The 21,079-nt window shown below is 41.4% G+C and overlaps 1 protein-coding gene across 1 annotated transcript in view; it reads right to left on the reverse strand.

The window, feature by feature from the left end:
- The window catches only part of zgc:154054 (Alpha-1,3-mannosyl-glycoprotein 4-beta-N-acetylglucosaminyltransferase B-like), a 64,482-nt gene that overhangs the window by 33,435 nt on the left and 9,968 nt on the right, over window positions 1-21,079 (reverse strand). The window contains exons 2-7 of the mRNA XM_060927277.1: window positions 19,638-19,802; window positions 19,424-19,546; window positions 15,664-15,797; window positions 9,233-9,279; window positions 2,262-2,375; window positions 1,773-1,848 (exon numbers count right to left, since the gene is read on the reverse strand). Of these exons, the coding sequence (XP_060783260.1) occupies window positions 1,773-1,848; window positions 2,262-2,375; window positions 9,233-9,279; window positions 15,664-15,797; window positions 19,424-19,546; window positions 19,638-19,802 (659 nt within the window). The remainder of the gene's footprint in view (window positions 1-1,772; window positions 1,849-2,261; window positions 2,376-9,232; window positions 9,280-15,663; window positions 15,798-19,423; window positions 19,547-19,637; window positions 19,803-21,079) is intronic.

Raw genomic sequence — 21,079 nt, forward strand, 5'->3', positions numbered from 1 at the left:
TTACCTAGAACCCATGTTTCAGTTTTCTGAAAGGATTAAAGATTCATTTCGTTTTAAATGTTTGCTTTGTTTGCCGAAAATGAACCACATCACGGCCTACAAAAACTCGCCGCCCAGCCTGCGGAAGAATATTGAGGGATATAAACGTTTTATTCCAAGAGAAAGCTTGCAACGAAGTTGTCTGGGCATTTAGAGCTAGCGATAACGTTGCAATAGCTATGCAGTCTGGTTAGTCAAATGACTTTCTATGGATTTGCCCACCAAGTTGCCGTCGCCTTGTCCACGGCTAACATTAACACATAGCTAGTTAACTTGGACACTGTTAGTTAGCATGTAAAAACGGAGTTATGCTAACATGAATAACGTTAACTTATCTGAAGTCCTTTCAGAAATATGTTTTAGCATAATCTTGCCAAATCAACAGAATGTAAAAATCTTTCTTTTCTAGTACCCAATATGATTTCGAGTTTGAAAAGAGTTTGCTAGCATGTCAGGTGGAGCGTTACTGACTAGCTAGCTTAACGTTAAAATGCCATGATGGTACAGCATGCATTCATCTTCTGAATTCACATTTCTGTCTTTGGTAACGGCGTTAGGTTTTGTAAGCATTGCGGCAATAATACAACGATGCTTTGACAGAAAATGTACTTTTAGTACTTAAGTATTTTTAAAAGCAAGTACTTCAGGACTTTAACTTAAGTAAAAATTTGACTGGAGAACTTTCACTTGTATCAGAGTAATATTTGACCAGCGGGATCTGTACTTTGACTTAAGTCATGAAGTTGGGTACTTTGTCCACCTCTGGACATCAGTGGGTGTGTTATTAGTGACACATCCTTGATTACAATGGTTCCTCTCAAAACTGGTGAAAATGTGGGCTGGTTCGCGAACTGGCACCAAGGTTCAAAGAATCCTGAATGAAACCGGTTCTGATCTCTTTACAAATTCAAAGGAATATGCTTTGTGGTTAAATTTTGTGTTTCATACAAATAAGATCATCAGAAAAAGTTATGAACGTTAACCCCTAACCCTAATCTAAATTTTGCAAGTGTAGACACTTTGGAAATTTTCACTCTACACTGTCAGAAGTAGGGGTCCAGTAGGAGTCCAGTTCTGTCCCCCAAGGTCCAGAGGTAATGAGGTAATTATATTGACACAATATACTGTAATACCCATGCAGTATTAAGTATTATTATATATACAGGACACTTTTTCGATGGAATAAAAACGTGTTCTATTCCCTTCTAGCGGGTTTCATTCACTTGGTTTGATAGCAAGCAGCATTGTTAGCATATCGCTTATCTTACTTGTATTATGTCACTCTACCCAATGGAGAATGAGCGTTGAATATGGTTTACGATATTGCATGGTTGTCATGACAACATGACGCCACATGTCAGAGTTGTAAAACTTCCACACTAGCGAGCGACTGGGACAATTGTAAACAAACATGGCCGCCAGGTTTGCCTCGTTAAATATGGAAGATTTTGAGAGAATTTTGAAAGAGAAAGACGCATTGAACACCCAAAAGGAATGTGTATGTATAATAATAATACTGGCTGTTTTTTTCATGGTATATCAAATATATTCCATTCATCTAGCACTCGTCTTCGACTTGTTCAATATCATGCTAGCTGAATGGAATATATCTGATATACCACTCAACACCAGCCAATATTATTTAAATCATTTTCGATATTTGTTTTCCACTCTTTGGATGTTACATGCCAGTTATTGGTGCTGTGTGTTGTAAACTATGTACAGATCATCACCTGAATGTAGTATCTCCCCTTGTCTTGAGCATACAGCATGAGGTAACTGTAGTCCAGGTTTTGTTTAGTTCTCCACCTAAAAATACACACTTTTAATTAACATGTTTTAACGTTGCACTAGTCAAAAAAAAATAACTAGAAGGATACTCGGTAGAGTAGAGAGCATACCTCCGCCAAGTCACATATTATCAACATCAAAATCAAATCACTTGAACCTCGGATAATACTAAAGCTGTCCACCAAATTTCATCCAAATCTGTTCACTAGTTTTTGAGTTACATTGGGAACAAACAAAATAATCCTGGATCCACATACATATCCGGATTTGCATCAAAATCTAAGCAATTGTTTCTTGGCCAATGGTCCACCTTTCTTCCAAATTTCATCAAAATCCGTTCACGACTTTTTGAGTTATGTTGGGAACAGTCAAAGAAAGTTGGCAGAGGTAAAAAAAAGAAAAGAAAGAAAGAAAAAACAATAAGCTCATACTTCACTCTCTCTTTTGAGTCACCAAACGTTTCCTTCAGATTGGACAGGTTTGGATAGTAGTACGGAGAAGGGGAGATTAATTCCACAAGTCCAGACTTCACGTCATCTGGAAAACTTCACACACAAACACAGTGCAAGGTCAACAGTACTGTGTGTGCACAAGTCTGAGGTTAACTTTGTTATTAATTTTTATTTGACGAGTTCTACATTATCAAGTCAGTACAAAAACATTCAAGGTTACCTGAATATATATTACATAAGACACACTTTTCAGATTAACAATGAAAACATAATGAAGGCTACTGGGTTTTGGTGCAAAATGAAGAAGCGAGTGTGACAGTCAAGTTGGTTCTGCAAGATGCTCAGTAAAACCTACATCTCGTTTCCTTATAAAACTGCACTCATTACATCTATATCTCTGATGGCATCTTTGGTCTACAGCATACAGTGGTGCTTGAAAGTTTGTGAACCCTTTAGAATTTTCTATATTTCTGCATAAATATGACCCAAAACATCATCAGATTTTCACACAAGTCCTAAAAGTAGATAAAGAGAACCCAGTTAAACAAATTAGACAAAAATATGATACTTGGTCATTTATTTATTGAGGAAAATGATCCAATATTACATATCTGTGAGTGGCAAAAGTATGTGAACCTCTAGGATTAGCAGTTAATTTGAAGGTGAAATGAGAGTCCGGTGTTTTCAATCAATTGGATGACAAATCAGGTGTGAGTGGGCACCCTGTTTTATTTAAAGAACAGGGATCTATCAAAGTCTGATCTTCACAACACATGTTTGTGCAAGTGTATCATGGCACGAACAAAGGAGATTTCTGAGGACCTCAGAAAAAGCGTTGTTGATGCTCATCAGGCTGGAAAAGGTTACAAAACCATCTCTAAAGAGTTTGGACTCCACCAATCCACAGTCAGACAGATTGTGTACAAATGGAGGAAATTCAAGACCATTGTTACCCTCCCCAGGAGTGGTCAACCAACAAAGATCACTCCAAGAGCAAGGCGTGTAATAGTTGGCGAGGTCACAAAGGACCCCAGGGTAACTTCTAAGCAACTGAAGGCCTCTCTCACATTGGCTAATGTTCATGTTCATGAGTCCACCATCAGGAGAACACTGAACAACAATGGTGTGCATGGCAGGGTTGCAAGGAGAAAGCCACTGCTCTCCAAAAAACTTGCTGCTTGTCTGCAGTTTGCTAAAGATCACATGGACAAGCCAGAAGGCTATTGGAAAAATGTTTTGTGGACGGCTGAGGCCAAAATAGAACAATTTGGTTTAAATGAGAAGCGTTAAGTTTGGAGAAAGGAAAACACTGCATTCCAGCATAACAACCTTATCCCATCTGTGAAACATGGTGGTGGTAGTATCGTGTTTTGGGCCTGTTTTGCTGCATCTGGGCCAGGACGGCTTGCCATCATTGATGGAGCAATGAATTCTGAATTATACCAGGGAATTCTACAGGAAAATGTCAGGACATCTGTCCACAAACTGAATTTCAAGAGAAGGTGGGTCATGCAGCAAGACAACGACCCTAAGCACACAAGTCGTTCTACCAAAGAATGGTTAAAGAAGAATAAAGTTCATGTTTTGGAATGGCCAAGTCAAAGTCCTGACCTTAATCCAATCAAAATGTTGTGGAAGAACCTGAAGCGAGCAGTTCATGTGAGGAAACCCACCAACATCCCAGAGTTGAAGCTGTTCTGTATGGAGGAACGGGCTAAAATTCCTCCAAGCCAGTGTGCAGGACTGATCAACAGATACCGGAAACATTTACTTGCAGTTATTGCTGCACAAGGGGGTCACATCAGATACTGAAAGCAAAGGTTCACATACTTTTGCCACTCACAGATATGTAATATTGGATCATTTTCCTCAATAAATAAATGACCAAGTATAATATTTTTGTCTCATTTGTTTAACTGGGTTCTGTTTATCTACTTTTAGGACTTGTGTGAAAATCTGATGATGTTTTAGCAGGGCTTTGAACCGGTTCAAGGAACGAAAACGAAAACCGGGAACTTTTTCTATTTCACATGGAACAGAAACGAAACCAGAAACTTTATTATTTTTTATGTTCCGGAACAGAAACGCTTATTAAAAATAATGGTAACCGGTTAATACCGGTTTTTATTTCGTTCCTCAAAGTTCATGTAGCCTACAAATAGTCATTCTTCTCCTGCGCAAGTTTCTATGACCCGCTGGGGTTCACTTCCTGTGTGACGTTCGCTGACTGAATGGAGAGCGCGGGAAGGTGGACTACTAGTGAGTAAGTGCATTAGAGTGTCTGAGCAAAGAAGAGCCTGAACGATGTAACCTCCCTATTGGCTGTTTGTAAAAATGTATCAGTTGTTGCCCCTCCCACAGGAATCATCGCGGGCTCGAGAGACGAGACCTGACGAGTTAGTTCGTTGGTAGCAGAACAAAATGTCTGGACACAAATCGGGTTTTCAGAAAAGGAAAGAAAATAAACGGAGGGTCGAAAATACAAAAAAGGAGGCAGAAAATGCAGAACGAGTTTTAAGGTAGGACAAATGGTTACTTTTTAAGGCAGCCCGCCGTGGCTGCAGGCTTTCAGTTGTCATTGAATGGTTACTTTTCTGAGGCAGCCCGCCATGGCTGCCTGCAGGCTTATTTATTATAGCCCATTTAGTTAAAATAGTTGATATAAAATGTTTATAGTTATAGTTATGTGATGGTTGTCCTGATTTAGACTGTTTTTTTTTTTGGGGGGGGGGTTGCGCGATGTTGCACCCGGGTCCAGATTAGGGCAGAACCGGCCCTGGCTACATTTCAGCTGTAGTTTATGAATGTATGTACTTGCATAGATGTGTACTTCCAATATGGTGCCTAACAAAATCTCGCGGCGCGGTGACGTCATGCGGTAGCCCTCTATAGGGCCTGACTAGCCTTTGGTAACACACTAAACGAATTCTCTTTCATTTTTGGCACTTTTTCTGTTTGTGTAGATGGGAAGACATACTGAGAATCCAAATCGCCAACATTTGAAATAATAATTGTTTTGAATTATTTCTTGTCTTATTTAATGAAGGTTGTAATAGAATTAGCCTACATTTGGCTTAAGCTGGATGAGACAGAGACATAATTTTATAGCCATTTGTTAAACAGCTGACAGGGAACGTAATTAACCGTTCCGGGAACGAAATTTTTTTGTTCTAACCGGTTCGGGAACGTCTATTTAATGGTGGAACCCAAAACCGGAAACGTTAAAATTCCGTTTCTGTTCGGAACGAACCAATAGGAAAAAAATTCCGGTTCAAAGCCCTGTGTTTTAGGTCATATTTTTGCAGAAATATAGAAAATTCTAAAGGGTTCACAAACTTTTAAGCACCACTGTATCTTTGCATGTGTGTTAGACTTTGCACAGTACTGTAGGTGTACTTTGTAATTATACAGTGACTGGCGAATTACATTTTATCAGCTTATCAGCTTGTATATCAGTGGAACACTGTCCAGATTTTAAATTGCTGTAGTGTGTGTATGTGTAGAGGGTGCAGGTAAGAGTGTATCAGGTAGAGCGGTGTCACTGTGGCAAGAAACTATCAGACACAGTATTGCCGTGGTCAGAAAGTGACACAGACACAGAAGCCTAACGAACAAATAACACTCAGTACATGAAACGTGAATCTCTAATTATATACCTACAAAATGGTCCAACAAGATATGGTATGCAGTATGTTGAGTGTATGTTTAAAAATTGGAGCAAGTCTCCTGTTCCGATCAAGGAAATCAGATTGGTTGTCCTCTCTTAGGTACAACTGTATATTGACACATCATTACTTTTATTTGTTTGTTTGTTTACCAACCAGGGAGCGTGAAGGCTAACACGGGCTTCCTCTGAGACACTTGAAACCAACCAACTAACCAAAAAACCAACCAACCAATCAACCAACCAACTCAACATATATGTTGAGAATGTGTTTAAAAATTGGAGCAAGTCTCCTGTTCCGATCAAGGAAATCAGATTGGTTGTCCTCTCTTAGGTACAACTGTATATTGACACATCATTACTTTTATTTATTTGTTTGTTTACCAACCAGGGAGCGTGAAGGCTAACACGGACTTCCTCTGAGACACTTGAAGCCAACCAACCAACCAACCAACCAACTCAACACATATGTTGAGTATGTGTTTAAAAATTGGAGCAAGTCTCCAGTTCCAATCAAGGAAATCAGATTGGTTGTCCTGTCTTAAGTACAACTGTATATTGACACATCATTACTGTTATTTATTTGTTTGTTTACCAACCAGGGAGCGTGAAGGCTAACATGGGCTTCCTCTGAGACACTTGAAGCCAACCAACCAACCAATCAACCAACCAATCAACTCAACACATACAGTGGAGGAAATAATTATTTGATCCCTTGCTGATTTTGTAAGTTTGCCCACTGGCAAAGATATGAACAGTCTATAATTTTAAGGGTAGGTTTATTTTAACAGTGAGAGATAGAATATCAAAAAGAAAATCCAGAAAATCACAACTCTTAGGTACAACTGTATTCATTACTTTTATTTATTTGTTTGTTTACCAACCAGGGAGCGTGAAGGCTAACACGGGCTTCCTCTGAGACACTTGAAACCAACCAACTAACCAACCAACCAACCAACCAACCAACCAACCAATCAACCAACCAACGAACTCAACATATATGTTGAGAATGTGTTTAAAAATTGGAGCAAGTCTCCTGTTCCGATCAAGGATTGGTTGTCCTCTCTTAGGTACAACTGTATATTGACACATCATTACTTTTATTTGTTTGTTTGTTTACCAACCAGGGAGCGTGAAGGCTAACACGGGCTTCCTCTGAGACACTTGAAGCCAGCCAACCAACCAACCAATCAACCAAATGCATCTTTTCAAACTGGTTCACAGGGCAGCGTAACACACTTGGAGGAACGTGCTATCTTCCCTCTTCCACATACATGAGCACACAGACACTGATGACATCCTAAATCAGAACTGATTTTTTTTATCATTGTCTTTTTTTAAATAATACAATGAAATAGACATTAGGTTAATTACGGAACTCAATGAATTAATGACATAGACATAAAAATTTAATACACTTTCTTTTAAGTAGATCTACAGTAAAGCCAAGCTGAGGCTGGGGATGAGAAATCCATCAATCCATCTGCCCATCCATTATCTATCCTGCTTATCCGTCAGGGTCGTGGGTGAGCTGGAGCCAATCCCAGTTATATTTCGGGTGAGAGGCAGGGTTCACCCTGGACAGGTCACCAGTCTATCATAGGGTTAACACAGTCACAGGCCATTCACACTCACACTCTCACCTATGGGTAATTTCGACCAGTCAGTTGACCTAATGTGCATGTATTTTGACTGTGGAAAGAAACCAGAGCACCTGGAGGAAACTCAAGCAGGTAGGAGATGAACATGCAAACTCCATACAGAAAGGCCCCAGTCAACCAACAGGTTCAAACCCAGATCCTTCCTGCTGTGCTAACCGCTGCACCACCCATACTCACCAACTCTAGTGGTAGCCTACCGATTTTAGTTCTAAAAAATACCACATTACAAAACAAATCAGTGAACACTGTTGGATTTGTTCTTCTGATATCGCTTCAGCTGTTTTCAGCACAGGGGATACAAGTATACAGTGTCAAACAGTCATATTAAGTGACACCAAGAGCCGATGGAATGGCACGATAATGATGTTGAATGTAAATTGTATCGCTCTATCCTATTGAGCCGTTCCATTGGCTCTCGTTATGGTTCTAGCCAATCAACAATGAGGTCACATGTTACAACAAATCGTGCCAGTATTTGTTAAAACCAAACAGACTCTGGTGATCACAAACAATGAAAACTCTGAAGGAAAAAAAAAAGATTCGCTATGACAAGTTCAAGGCGACTTGGTCATCGGATCATCCCGCATCGAGGCAAGGTGAGAAGCAGCATTTTGTGAAGTACGTTGGTCCAATTTCTCAATCAATTTTCTTCACTCAGAATACAGAAGAATGCACCATGTTACACCATCCATCCATCCATCCATCCATCCATCCATCCATCCATCCATCCATCCATTATCCGTAACTGCTTATCTTATGCAGGGTCGCAGGCAAGCTGGAGCCTATCCCAGCTGACTATGGGTGAAAGGCGGGGTACACCCTGGACAAGTCAGCAGATCATCACAGGGCTGACACATCGAAACAAACAACCATTCACACTCACATTCACACCTACGGTCAATTTAGAGTCACCAATTAACCTAACCTGCATGTCTTTGGACTGTGGGGGAAACCGGAGCACCCGGAGGAAACCCACGCAGACACGGGGAGAACATGCAAACTCCACACAGAAAGGCCCCCTTTGGCCACTGATATCGAACCCAGAACCTTCTTGCTGTGAGGTGACAGTGCTAACTACTCCACTACCGTGTCACCCTCATGTTACACCATTTAAAACAAAAATTCCAGGGGGGCATGCACTTGGACCTCCCTAGAAGGACTTAACACAATCGTGCAATCTTTTCTACCACTTTTAACTCTCAGGGGGTTGACAAGTATGCACCATTGTGCCACCCAGGAATGAAACATATGATAGATGAGACAAACAGTATGACTTAAGGCATAGACGTCATCTGAATTATTCATAATATCCATTCAAAACAAAACAGATTGCCTCCAGACTCACGCCCCTGAATATGTTTCTCCTGCACTACCAAGTAATTGTGTCTGTGGTGGGAAATAACAACCTTTTACATATAATTGGTAAAATGTCATATCGGTTGTGGGTTTCAACATCCTGTGCTTCACAAAATCCTGTTAACTGCAAACATTGCATGTGTGTGTGGCTGCAAATAAAAAAACAGGGCCTACCGATACAGCACGTTTGACTGTTGCAAAATTATTGTACTGTATGTTGAAAAAAATATAAAGAACTATAGTCTAAAAAAGGAAACGAAAAGACTTACTTGTCTTGGACGCTTTTTGTTACACTGTTCACAAATGTGATGCTTGTCTGCGAAGGGAAAAAAGAACACCAGAGATTGGAAGTGAGAAATGAAAGAATAAAAACGTAGAAACTTCTAGAGACGACTCACAACTTTAACAATCACAAATGGGTGTGTTCCAACAGTGTATACATATACACACCTTACACAGGCGTGAAACAGAAAGCACTTAAAACACATATGACACAAAACCCGTTCTGAAACTTGTTCTGGAAAAGAACCCCCCCCCCAAAAACAACAACAACAACCACAAAAGGCTTTTGGTTTTTGGCATGAAATGATCTTTGGGCCACAATTGATTTGAACTGGAAGGTGAACTGCTCGATATTTCACCGAGTCACTGAAAAAGAATGGTTTATCTTTATAACGTGTTACATAATACTGCACATCATAAAAAGAGGTGTGGTCAGGAGCCATGCAATGTTTTATTTTGATTGTATTTTGTATTTTCTACGTTGTAGAACAATACTGAAGACATCAAAACTATGAAATCACATATGGCGCATATATGGAATTATTCTATCCACATTCACTGGATATGAGCAATCGTGTGCTCTGATTGGCTACTCTACTACTAGCTCATATACCGTGAGTAGAGAAAAACAAAATGGCGGATGCAGCGCATTTCTGAACCAACCGAGGACGAAATAAAAACTCTACTCGAAAACGAAACCTAAAAAATACAAAAAAAGGCAGCAAAATATGGAATGACAGTATTCGATGGTAAGAATGTCTTTTTTATTTTTCAAGAATTATTATTATTATTATTATTATTATTATTATTATAGCATTTTTTACAAATTGCGACTGTCATTTTGCCGGTTTGTTTACATTCTAAGCGGAAATGATTTTGTCGGACGTTTTGGATAAAGTTTTTATTAATCGAATTTGCAAAAAATAAAAATGCTCTGTTTCTCAAAATCCAGTGAATGTGGATAGAATAAAACAGTTATTCCACTCAATCTCGTTGTACATGGCTTATAGCCAACTCGGTGCTACGCGCCTCGTCAGCTATCAGCTCATGTACGACTCGATTTCATGGAATAACTGTTAAATATGTGTAAAAGAAAAAAAGTGTTTCAAAACAAAATTTTGATATTTTAGATTCTTCAAAGTATCCAGTGTTTACCTTGATGACGCTTTGCACACTACTGGCATTATCTTAACCAGCTTCATGATTTAGTCACCTGGAATGCTTTTCAATTAACAGGTCTGCCTCGTCAAAAGGTAATTAGTGGACGAGTTTCTTACCTTCTTAATGCGTTTGAGATCAAACAGTAAATAATAAATAGTAAAAAATAGCACTAGTAAATAGCCCTATTCCACACCATAACTGTAATAATCCATATTATGTCAAGAACCGACCAACTGAGTAAAGAGAAACGACATCCATCATTACTTTAAGACATGAAGTGACATTAATTAATAAAAATAAAGAAAAAACATTGGATTTGATTAGATTAGATTAGATAGAACTTTATTGATCCCTTTGGGAGGGTTCCCTCAGGGAAATTAAAATTCCAGTAGCATCATTACAGGATAAGTAGAGAATAGAAAATAGAGAAAACTTCTTGATAAATTAAGTATTTACATATACAAAAAAAATCCAGCAGGAGAGGTATTGCACATTATATTGCACATTGTCCAGTATTGCTTTCTGTCAGGCTAGGCTACTGCTCCTTCCCGTCCTTTGTCCTCCTGTTACCCCTCCTCCCCCCCAGAGAGGAGTTGTACAGTCTGATGGCGTGAGGGACAAAGGAGTTTTTAAGTCTGTTCATCCTGCACTTGGGAAGGAGAATTATGTCACTGAACAGGCTCCTCTGGTTGCTGATGACGGTGTGCAGAGGGTGACTGGCATCATCCATGATGTTCAGTAGTTTGTCCATAGTCCTCTTCTCTGCCACCGTCACCAGAGAGTCCAGCTTCCAGATGTGTCCTTCTTAGATGTGCTGCCACCCAGCACACCATGGTGTAAAACAGGACACTGGCGACCACGGACTGATAGAACATCCACAGGAGTTTCCTGCAGATGTTAAAGGACTGCAGCCTCCTCAGGAAGTACAGCCTGCTCTGTCCCTTCCTGTACAGGTGGTTGGTGTTGCAAGTCCAGTCCAGCTTGCTGTCCAGCCACAGCCTGAGGTACTTGTAGGAATCCACAGCCTCCACCTCGACTCCCTCGATCAGAACTGGTTGTGACCTTGGTCTGGACCTCCCAAAGTCAATGACCAGCTCCTTGGTCTTTGAGGTGTTGAGCTGCAGATGGTTCCTGTTACACCAAATGGCAAAGTCCCTCACCAGGCTCCTATACTCCTCCTCTCTGTCGTCCCTGATACACCCCACTATGGCTGTGCCATTGGCGAACTTCTGAATGTGACACAGTTCCGAGTTGTAGCAGAAGTCCACGGTGTACAGGGTGAAGAGAAGAGGGGCCAGCACCATGCCCTGGGGTGCTCCAGTGCTGCTAATCACAGTGTCAGACATGATGTCCTTCAGCCTGACGTACTGCGGCCTGTCGGTGAGGTAGTTGGAGATCCAGGTGACCAGGCAGGGGTCCACTCACATCCTGTTCAGTTTGTCCTGAAGCATAAGGGGCTGGATGGTGTTGAAGGCACTCGAGAAGTCCAAGAAGAGGATCCTCTCTGTGCCATTTCCCTTATCCAGATGCGAGTGGGCTCGGTGTAGCAGGTAGAAGATGGTGTCTTCCACACCAACACCTGCCCGGTACGCAAACTGCAGACAGTCCTGGGCGTGTTGCACCTGGGGTCTGAGGAGGCTGAGGAAGAGCCACTCCAACGTCTTCATCAGATGTGAAGTGAGTGCCACTGATTGGAAGTCATTCAGCTCTCTGGGCCGGTTCTTCTTGGAAACTGGAACAATGCATGATGTCTTCCAGAGGGTTGGCACTCTCCCCAGCTGCAGGCTGAGGTTGAAGATATGTTGGAGTGGTTCACCCAGTTCAGCAGCGCAGGTCTTCAGTAGTCGGGGACACACCTTGTCCGGGCCTGCTGGTTTCCTGGGGTGAAGCTTCCTCAGTTGACCTCTGACCTGGTCTGCAGTGATGCATGGAGGAGTCTGTGTTGAGGTGGGGGAGGAGGAGAAGGGGGCTGCTGCGATGACTGGGGGGAGGCGTGTTGAGGGAAGGAGAGATGGCTGCAGTGAGGGGGAGGGTGGGGGGACGTGGACTGGTTGAACCGATTGAAGAAGTCATTCAGCTCGTTCGTTAGAAGGTGTGTCCAAACTCTCTCTCTCTGTATATACACATTTCCTCTATCTGTATTTCTATAGCAGTAGCTCTGCAGAGTTGTTCTGCTTTTCTTCAGTAAATTACACAAAAACGTATATAGTGGATGTTGTACATAAACAGATTGGAAAAAAAAAGGAGCTAAGAATTCCTGTGAGGAGATGTTTATTTAGTCTTATTTAGCTCCAGCATCAGCGCTTTGTAACAGAGGTGAAGAAGCAACTTTAGGTATTCAGATAGAGACAGAGACCTTTGTGCTTCCGGATTTCTTGGTAACATGACACATTGTGGTTTTAACTGAATAAGAAAGTAAAAAAGAAAGACTGTTGAGGGAAAAATTGATTAGTCACAGAGATTCACTCACCAGCCACTTTATTAGGAACACCCCTACATCCATGTGCTGTTTTATGCAGTTCTTTAATCAGCCAATCCCTTGACAGCAGCACGATGCATCAAATCACGCAGATACACATCAAGAGCTTCGGTTAATGTTCACAATGCTCAAACATCTCATTATCTCTAGCCGCTTTATCCTGTTCTACAGGGTCGCAGGCAAGCTGGAGCCTATCCCAGCTAACTACGGGCGAAAGGGGGGGTACACCCTGGACAAGTCGCCAGGTCTGCTCAAACATCAGAATGGGAAAAATTGTGATCTCACAGTGAAGTGTGACTTTCTTTCACTGTGGCACGGGTGTTGGTTTGAGCCAGATGGACTGGTTTGAGTATTTCAGAAACTGCTGATCTCCAGGGGTTACCACACACAACAGTCTCTAGAGTTTACACAGAATGGTGCGAAAAACAAAAAACATTTATCTGACTGAGTGACAGTTCTGTGGGTGGAAACAAATGCCTTGTTGGTAAGAGAGGTCAGAGGAAAATGGCCAGATTGGTTTGAGCTTTTTTGACAGGAAGGATTATAGCAACTCATAGCAACTCTTTGTAACCATGGTGAGCAGAAAAGCATCTCAGCATGCAACAGCAGAAGAACACATTGGGTTCCACTCCTGCAGCCAAGAACAGGGATCTTAGAATCAACAAGTTCCTATTAAAGTGGCCAGTGTGGGTATAACGTAAACGATAACAGGTACTTGTTTTGAGGAACTTCCACAACATTAGACATTACTAAAAATGGATAAAATGTCATTTTTAATAAATAAATAAAAACTTTAAAAAGTGTTGGCAAGTTGATGAGGAATAAAACATTTCAGAAGGTCCGATGATTACTTCCACCAACTTTGATGGAGGAGGTTATGTTTTCGCCTCTGTTTGTTTGTCTGTTCCCAACGTAACTCAAAAAGTAGTGAACAGACTTTGATGACATTTGGAGGAAAGGCGATCCATGGGCCAAGAAACAATTGATTAGATTTTGATGCAAATCTGGATATGGATGCAGATCCAGGATTTTTGTTTGTTTGTTTTCCAATATAACTCAAAAAGTAGTGAATGGATTTGGATGAAATTTGGTGGACAGCTTTAGTATTATTCTAGGTTCAAGTGATTCCATTTTGATGTTGATAATATGTGGCTTGGCGGAGATATACACTCTACCGAGTGCCCTTCTAGTTGTAACTTCAGGGTGTGAAGAACAACAGAGTTGTTAATTCAGGAACCAATGGGACCATGTTGTGCAAATACAGTATGCTGATCTAAATATGTTAAGTCAAATCTGCAAAAACATTGGCTGAGCAAATGCATAGAGTTTAAGGCTGAACATGTTGAGCATAGAGTGTACATCCATCCATTATCCATAATTGCTTATCCTGTGCAAGGGCGTGGGCGAGCTGGAGCCTATCCCAGCTGACTATGGGTGAGAGGCGGGGTACACCCTGGACAAGTTGCCAGGTCATCGCAGGGCTGACACATAGACACAAACAACCATTCACACTCACATTCACACCTACGGTCAATTTAGAGCCACCAATTAGTAGGTTTGTAGTATTTGAGTCCGACTCGTGTCCTAATTTTAAGGACTCGTGACTTGACTTGGACTTGAGCACTGATGACTCGGACTCGTGCATTAACTGCATTCAGACTCGTAAACTGGAAACGAAGACTCTGATTTTTTCTTTATTTTTTGTAACATGCCATAATAATTTGGCATAAGATATTTATATCTACATTAATTTTTTATACTAATTTCGTACAAGAGAATGGACATTCACCTGTTCAAACGTCATGTTCAGGAACAAACTAACGTTAACGGCGCTAAAATGCCTGGAGAGAACGCCCCTACGATTGTCCGCTTTGCTTATACAGACTTCTTGTGCAGTCGGAAAAAAATGCACTGCTACGTGTTCCATATGTAGAAGAACTATCGAGGAGATGACGGGGACGACCTCGAACTTCAATCGCCATTTGGCAAGACTCCACCCAGAGAAGGAAGTGACACGCTATGTTCATTGCTCTGTTGATAGTGGGTGGGGCTTGCTTGCTGACCAATGAACTAGCTAGTGTTAACCCTCTCTCATATTATTTGCCCTGTTGATAGTGGGCGGGGCTTGCTGAGCGATGAACAAGCTTTTTATCTGTAGTCTGTTAACTAAAACGGGGCAGTCAAGCAGGAACGTTAGTCCAACACAGTAGCAGAGATGCTTTTACATAAAGGCAGCAACAGACACCGTCAAATGGTGCGGTTGGAGTCTTGTTCTTGGACTTGACTCGAATCAATAGTGGACTCGACTTTGACTTTTCTTTAGTGATTTCGACTTGACTCGGACTTGAACACTGGGGAGTCAAGACTGGACTCACACTTGAGGTTTAGTGACTTGACTACAACACTGCCAGTTAACCTAACTGCATGTCTTTGGACTGTGGGGGAAACCGGAGCACCCGGAGCACACCCATGCAGACACGGGGAGAACATGCAAACTCCACACAGAAAGGCCCCTGTCGGCCACTGGGCTCAAACCCAGAACCTTATTGCTGTGAGGTGACAGTGCTAACCACTACACCACCCATGCTGCCCCGTAGAGTGTATGGTACGTTGTAAATAATAAATATAAGATTAATTATATGTTGTTTTACTCTCATTGTATGTCAGATGAAGTTCAGAAAGGTTCAATAAACCTTTTTGTCTTTCACACCTTAAAAATCAGCATTTTATGCCACAAAGTGAGAAGTAAAACCCAGAGAAATGCCAACCGTCAATTACCTCTGCGACGAAGATGATGATGAGGATGTCCGTCTTCTGTTCAGGTGTGAGATCGAAAAGGAGAGAGCTCAACGTGTTCACAAGATAACTCTGCTTCTGCCTGTGCACTGTGGGGATCCCTAACACTAGAGACACTGTGGAAGCATTAAAACACACACAGAAGACAAGGACACATTACATCCTGTTCTCCACAGCTTGATAGCTCATATTAAAAGCACTGGAGCTCAGATCCAATGAAAAAAATACCAACATGGGTTCAAACGGCACTCCTAGCTAATCCCAGGCTCTTTACTGAAAATTTGACTAGAGCTTGATGGTCTAATGGGATTATGAACCACATGAGGAGTAGCACACTATGGGATAAAGTCAGTTTAATGTGGGCTGCAGTCAAATATGTGTGGTTGGATCCCAGAGCACTGTTTTATCCGACTGATTGCTGATTTTTTTCTTTTTTTTATCTCATGAGTATGACATGCAATTTAACATGTTCTCCTCTCTAATATTAAATGAACATACAGTGGGGCAAAAAAGTATTTAGTCAGTCACCAATTGTGCAAGTTCTCCCACTTAAAAAGATGATAGAGGCCTGTAATTTTCATCATAGGTATACCTCAACTATGAGAGACAAAATGAGAAAAAAAAAATCCAGAAAATCACATTGTCTGATTTTTAAAGAATTTATTTGCAAATTATGGTGGAAAATAAGTATTTGGTCAATAACAAAAGTTCATCTCAATACTTTGTTATATACCCTTTGTTGGCAATGACAGAGGTCAAACGTTTTCTGTAAGTCTTCACAAGGTTTTCACACACTGTTGCTGGTATTTTGGCCCATTCCTCCATGCAGATCTCCTCTAGAGCAGTGATGTTTTGGGGCTGTCGCTGGGCAACACGGACTTTCAACTCCCTCCAAAGATTTTCTATGGGGTTGAGATCTGGAGACTGGCTAGGCCACTCCAGGACCTTGAAATGCTTCTTACGAAGCCACTCCTTCGTTGCCCGGGCGGTGTGTCTGGGATCATTGTCATGCTGAAAGACCCAGCCACGTTTCATCTTCAATGCCCTTGCTGATGGAAGGAGGTTTTCACTCAAAATCTCACGATACATGACCCCATTCATTCTTTCCTTTACACGGATCAGTCGTCCTGGTCCCTTTGCAGAAAAACAGCCCCAAAGCTTGATGTTTCCACCCCCATGCTTCACAGTAGGTATGGCGTTCTTTGGATGCAACTCAGCATTCTTTCTCCTCCAAACACGACAAGTTGAGTTTTTACCAAAAAGTTCTATGACATTCTCCCAGTCCTCTTCTGGATCATCCAAATGCTCTCTAGCAAACTTCAGACGGGCCTGGACATGTACTGGCTTAAGCAGGGGGACACATCTGGCACTGCAGGATTTGAGTCCCTGGCGGCGTAGTGTGTTACTGATGGTAGCCTTTGTTACTTTGGTCCCAGCTCTCTGCAGGTCATTCACTAGGTCCTCCTGTGTGGTTCTGGGATTTTTGCTCACCGTTCTTGTGATCATTTTGACCCCACGGGATGAGATCTTGCGTGGAGCCCCAGATCGAGGGAGATTATCAGTGGTCTTGTATGTCTTCCATTTTCTAATAATTGCTCCCACAGTTGATTTCTTCACACCAAGCTGCTTACCTATTGCAGATTCAGTCTTCCCAGCCTGGTGCAGGTCTACAATTTTGTTTCTGGTGTCCTTTGACAGCTCTTTGGTCTTGGCCATAGTGGAGTTTGGAGTGTGACTGTTTGAGGTTGTGGACAGGTGTCTTTTATACTGATAACGAGTTCAAACAGGTGCCATTAATACAGGTAACGAGTGGAGGACAGAGGAGCCTCTTAAAGAAGAAGTTACAGGTCTGTGAGAGCCAGAAATCTTGCTTGTTTGTAGGTGACCAAATACTTATTTTACCGAGGAATTTACCAATTAATTCATTACAAATCCTACAATGAGATATCGAGTACCTTTGATGATAAAGAGTTAAAAAGTGTACCTTTGTGTTCATGTTATATCCACAGATAAGGTTTCCCTGATAAACCATCCAAAAATATTTACACAGCAGCAGCAGTAGCAGCTCAGACGATTATCACTCAACTCTCCTGCAATTTCACGACAACTTAATCGGGGCGTCAACATGATGAAATTTACATGTGCCTCATAAAGTGGTGGTGTGAACTGTACAGACAATAATAATGATGACGTCTTTAAAATATCCTCCATTCTCGAAAACAAGACAAGAATGTTTTTAATAATAAAATTTACGGCTGAAGGAAACAAAATTGTCCATGTTGTTCAGCTGGCAAGGGTGCCATTACTTGTAGATATGGGGAGAAACTTGACACGGTATAACCTGAGCTCAGGATTGAACCTGGGTTCGTTGAGTCATCATTGTGATGTCAATTTGGCTACCTTACATTTTCCACACCCAGGGTTTAATCTAATGGCAGTTATGTAAATACCCTGAGTGGTGAGATGTTGTCATGGCAACAAATTGATGGTTGTTACCAAGCCTGTAACAAAATGGACTCTTGTTTCAGGGCTCTGTTGGTGCTGGAGTCGGTTCGTTTAAGCTCAGGAACTGATTCATCTGCCTCAATAATGTATCACTAAAACCCATTTTCGTACACTGTACAATTTCTGCAAACATTTAGGATTTTTAGCTCATCCGGCCAACAGGTGATGAGTTTATGCCCTCATGTGTTGTCCGTCGTCCATCCGGCGTTGTCTACATTTCACGAAAATCGCTTCTTCTCTTTCAATTCTTCATTGATTTTTATACTTTTTGGCAGGAACGTAGGTCTGCCTGGGGTGTATATAGATTCTACCCAAATTTGCATAATTGCAATTAATAATGAAGATATAGACTAATTAAGCCCTAACGAGCAGTTTCTACCCAAATCGCTTCTTCTCCCTCAAGTCTTCACTGATTTTGATTCTTTCTGGGATGAAGGTCAGGGTACCTGGGGTGCATATAACTTCTGCCCAGATTTGCTTAATTACAATTATTAATGAAGTCATGGACTAATTAAGCCTTAATGAGCAGTTCAACAAAAAACGCTTTTTCTCAGTCAATTCCTCGCCATTTTGGATTCTTTCTGGCAAATAGGTCGGTATTCCTAGGGTGGATATCACTTCTATACCGTATATAGCTTGTATGTAGTGTATATAGACTGCAACATTTATTGCGCAAGGTGGCCCACTTTATATTGTTCCTTCTGGACTACATGGGGCCGGAGTGAGCTACGCCATCATTGACGGTCTCGTTATGATGACACCAGTAAGATTAAATTCTAAAGAAGACTGTGTAGTAATGTGTGTGGTCCAAATCAAGTTACATGACAAGATCCACTAATGATAGACCTACAATTTAAGAAAAATGACTATGTTCTTCATCAACTGGACTCGCCAAAATGTAAACATTCCCTAAGTTAGCTTGCGGTAATAACAATATCTTATTGTTTATTAGCTTGTTTTGTTTACGTTCACCATCATGGCTACCTTATATTTTAGCTCTCATGAACTTCTTGTCATCATGTGCCATGCTTCTATGCTATGGTAGCATATACATGAGCATCATAGCACTCAGAGATCTGAATGCAAATCTATTTTAATTTGATCAATCTCAGATTCACTGTAAAGTCAGTTGAAGGTACAAGGCTTCATATTTGTCCATTTGTTCTCTCTCTGTGGTGTTCTCCTGCAAAATTTCATCCAGGCTGTTGAAGAAGATCAACCTGAGACAGAAACTGACCTCCGCTGCGTCCCTGTCCCAGGTGAACTCTCGGCTGCAGGCTGTCTTGGTTCTCTTTCAGGTGGGGCAGGTACAGGAGAGCGCAGGGTTGTGGAGACAAAAAATGTTTAGCTGGAAGGGAAACTGACAGAGATACAGAGAGACAGAGTGAGTGAGAGGGTGAGTCGGTCGTGCTATCCTTCCGAGAGATCGTACAAGCTCTTACTGTACGTACCTGAGGAGTTCCTTGAGGAGTTGGTGATAGTCTGATTAGCAACAGTGTTGTTTAGGGTTTTTAGTTTCGCCAACATTTGAAGCAGTTTGTATGATAGTTCCTCTCCACGCTGCTCAGCTTTTATCAGCCTCCAGTAAACCTTGTCAAATTGGTCAGGTGTGGTATCTAGACCATAAAAAACAGAATGCAATTAGTTCGGCATGTCCTAAAAGCCTAAAGATAGGACACAAAACAACAGTTCATCCTCTTGTAGGACAGAGTAGTGGATAGTAGTACGGAGAAGGGGAGATTAATTCCACAAGTCCTTATATACAGTATATGGCCTCATACCCTTCCCAGACTGATGCGCAGCAACAATTGCTTCTCTAATATCATTGCTGATGTCTTTCCTCCTTGGCATTGTGTTAACATACACCTGAGTACTCCAGACCAGCAAACTGCCCAACCGTCTGCTTTTTAAGAGGTGGCCACACTTGCTGATGATCAATTAATCAAATTCATTTGATCAGCAACACCTGGCTGCTACCTGCCTTCATAATTTCTATGGAAGCAGTAAGGGTGTACTTAATTTTTCACACACTGCTACTGCATTTTTGGCTTACTTTGTGTTAAATAAATAATGACAGGGTGAATATGTTATGTGTTATTGGCCATCTGAGGTTGTATTTGCCTAATTTTAAGACCTGGTAAGGACCAGGTGATTTTTTTATTATGTCCTGACACTTAAAACCTAGACTTGAAAGAGGGTCTACCTTCTTTTTCACATGACCGTAATATAACAACCGTAAGCCAATGACCACACCCTTTCCAGAGGCTAGAGAACCACGCAAACCAAGAACTGTCTGCTGTAGGATGTAGAGAAACTTCACTCCTTCATATTGGCGATAAGATCTTGATTTTGTTTGAGGAATAATTAGGAATGAAGAAACAGCATGACGTATTCCAAACCTTACACACACACCACCTTTCTGGGCCATTAAAACATCTAGAGCCAATTGATTTTGCATTACGGCCTCTCTAATCTGTTTAATTTCATCATTCAATAACTTCAGGGCAGGAGTGGTAGCATTAGTGAGTTAAAGGAGCATGTAGACCAGAGTATTGATTTTATTAAGTTCTACCATCGTTCCTCCTCCTATGAAGAGCGACCAGAAAATATTAGCACCAGAAATGAATGGTAGGTACATGGTCATATTTTTTAAGGACACTTCTCTTAAGGTGCTGATAAAGTTTGTCGAGGAGTTTGCGAAGGGTGTGAGATATACACAAGGACAACAAATGCAAGATAGCAGCAACCGGTCAAGTTGAAATAAATGAGAATGTAGTAGCATAGTAGTAATGCTAGTACAACAGACATTATCCATCCATCCATTATGTGTAGCCGCTTGTCCTGTCCTACAGGGTCACAGGCAAGCTGGAGCCTATCCCAGCTGACTATGGGC

The sequence above is a fragment of the Neoarius graeffei genome, chromosome 8, assembly GCF_027579695.1.
Source record: "Neoarius graeffei isolate fNeoGra1 chromosome 8, fNeoGra1.pri, whole genome shotgun sequence".
NCBI lineage: Eukaryota > Metazoa > Chordata > Actinopteri > Siluriformes > Ariidae > Neoarius > Neoarius graeffei.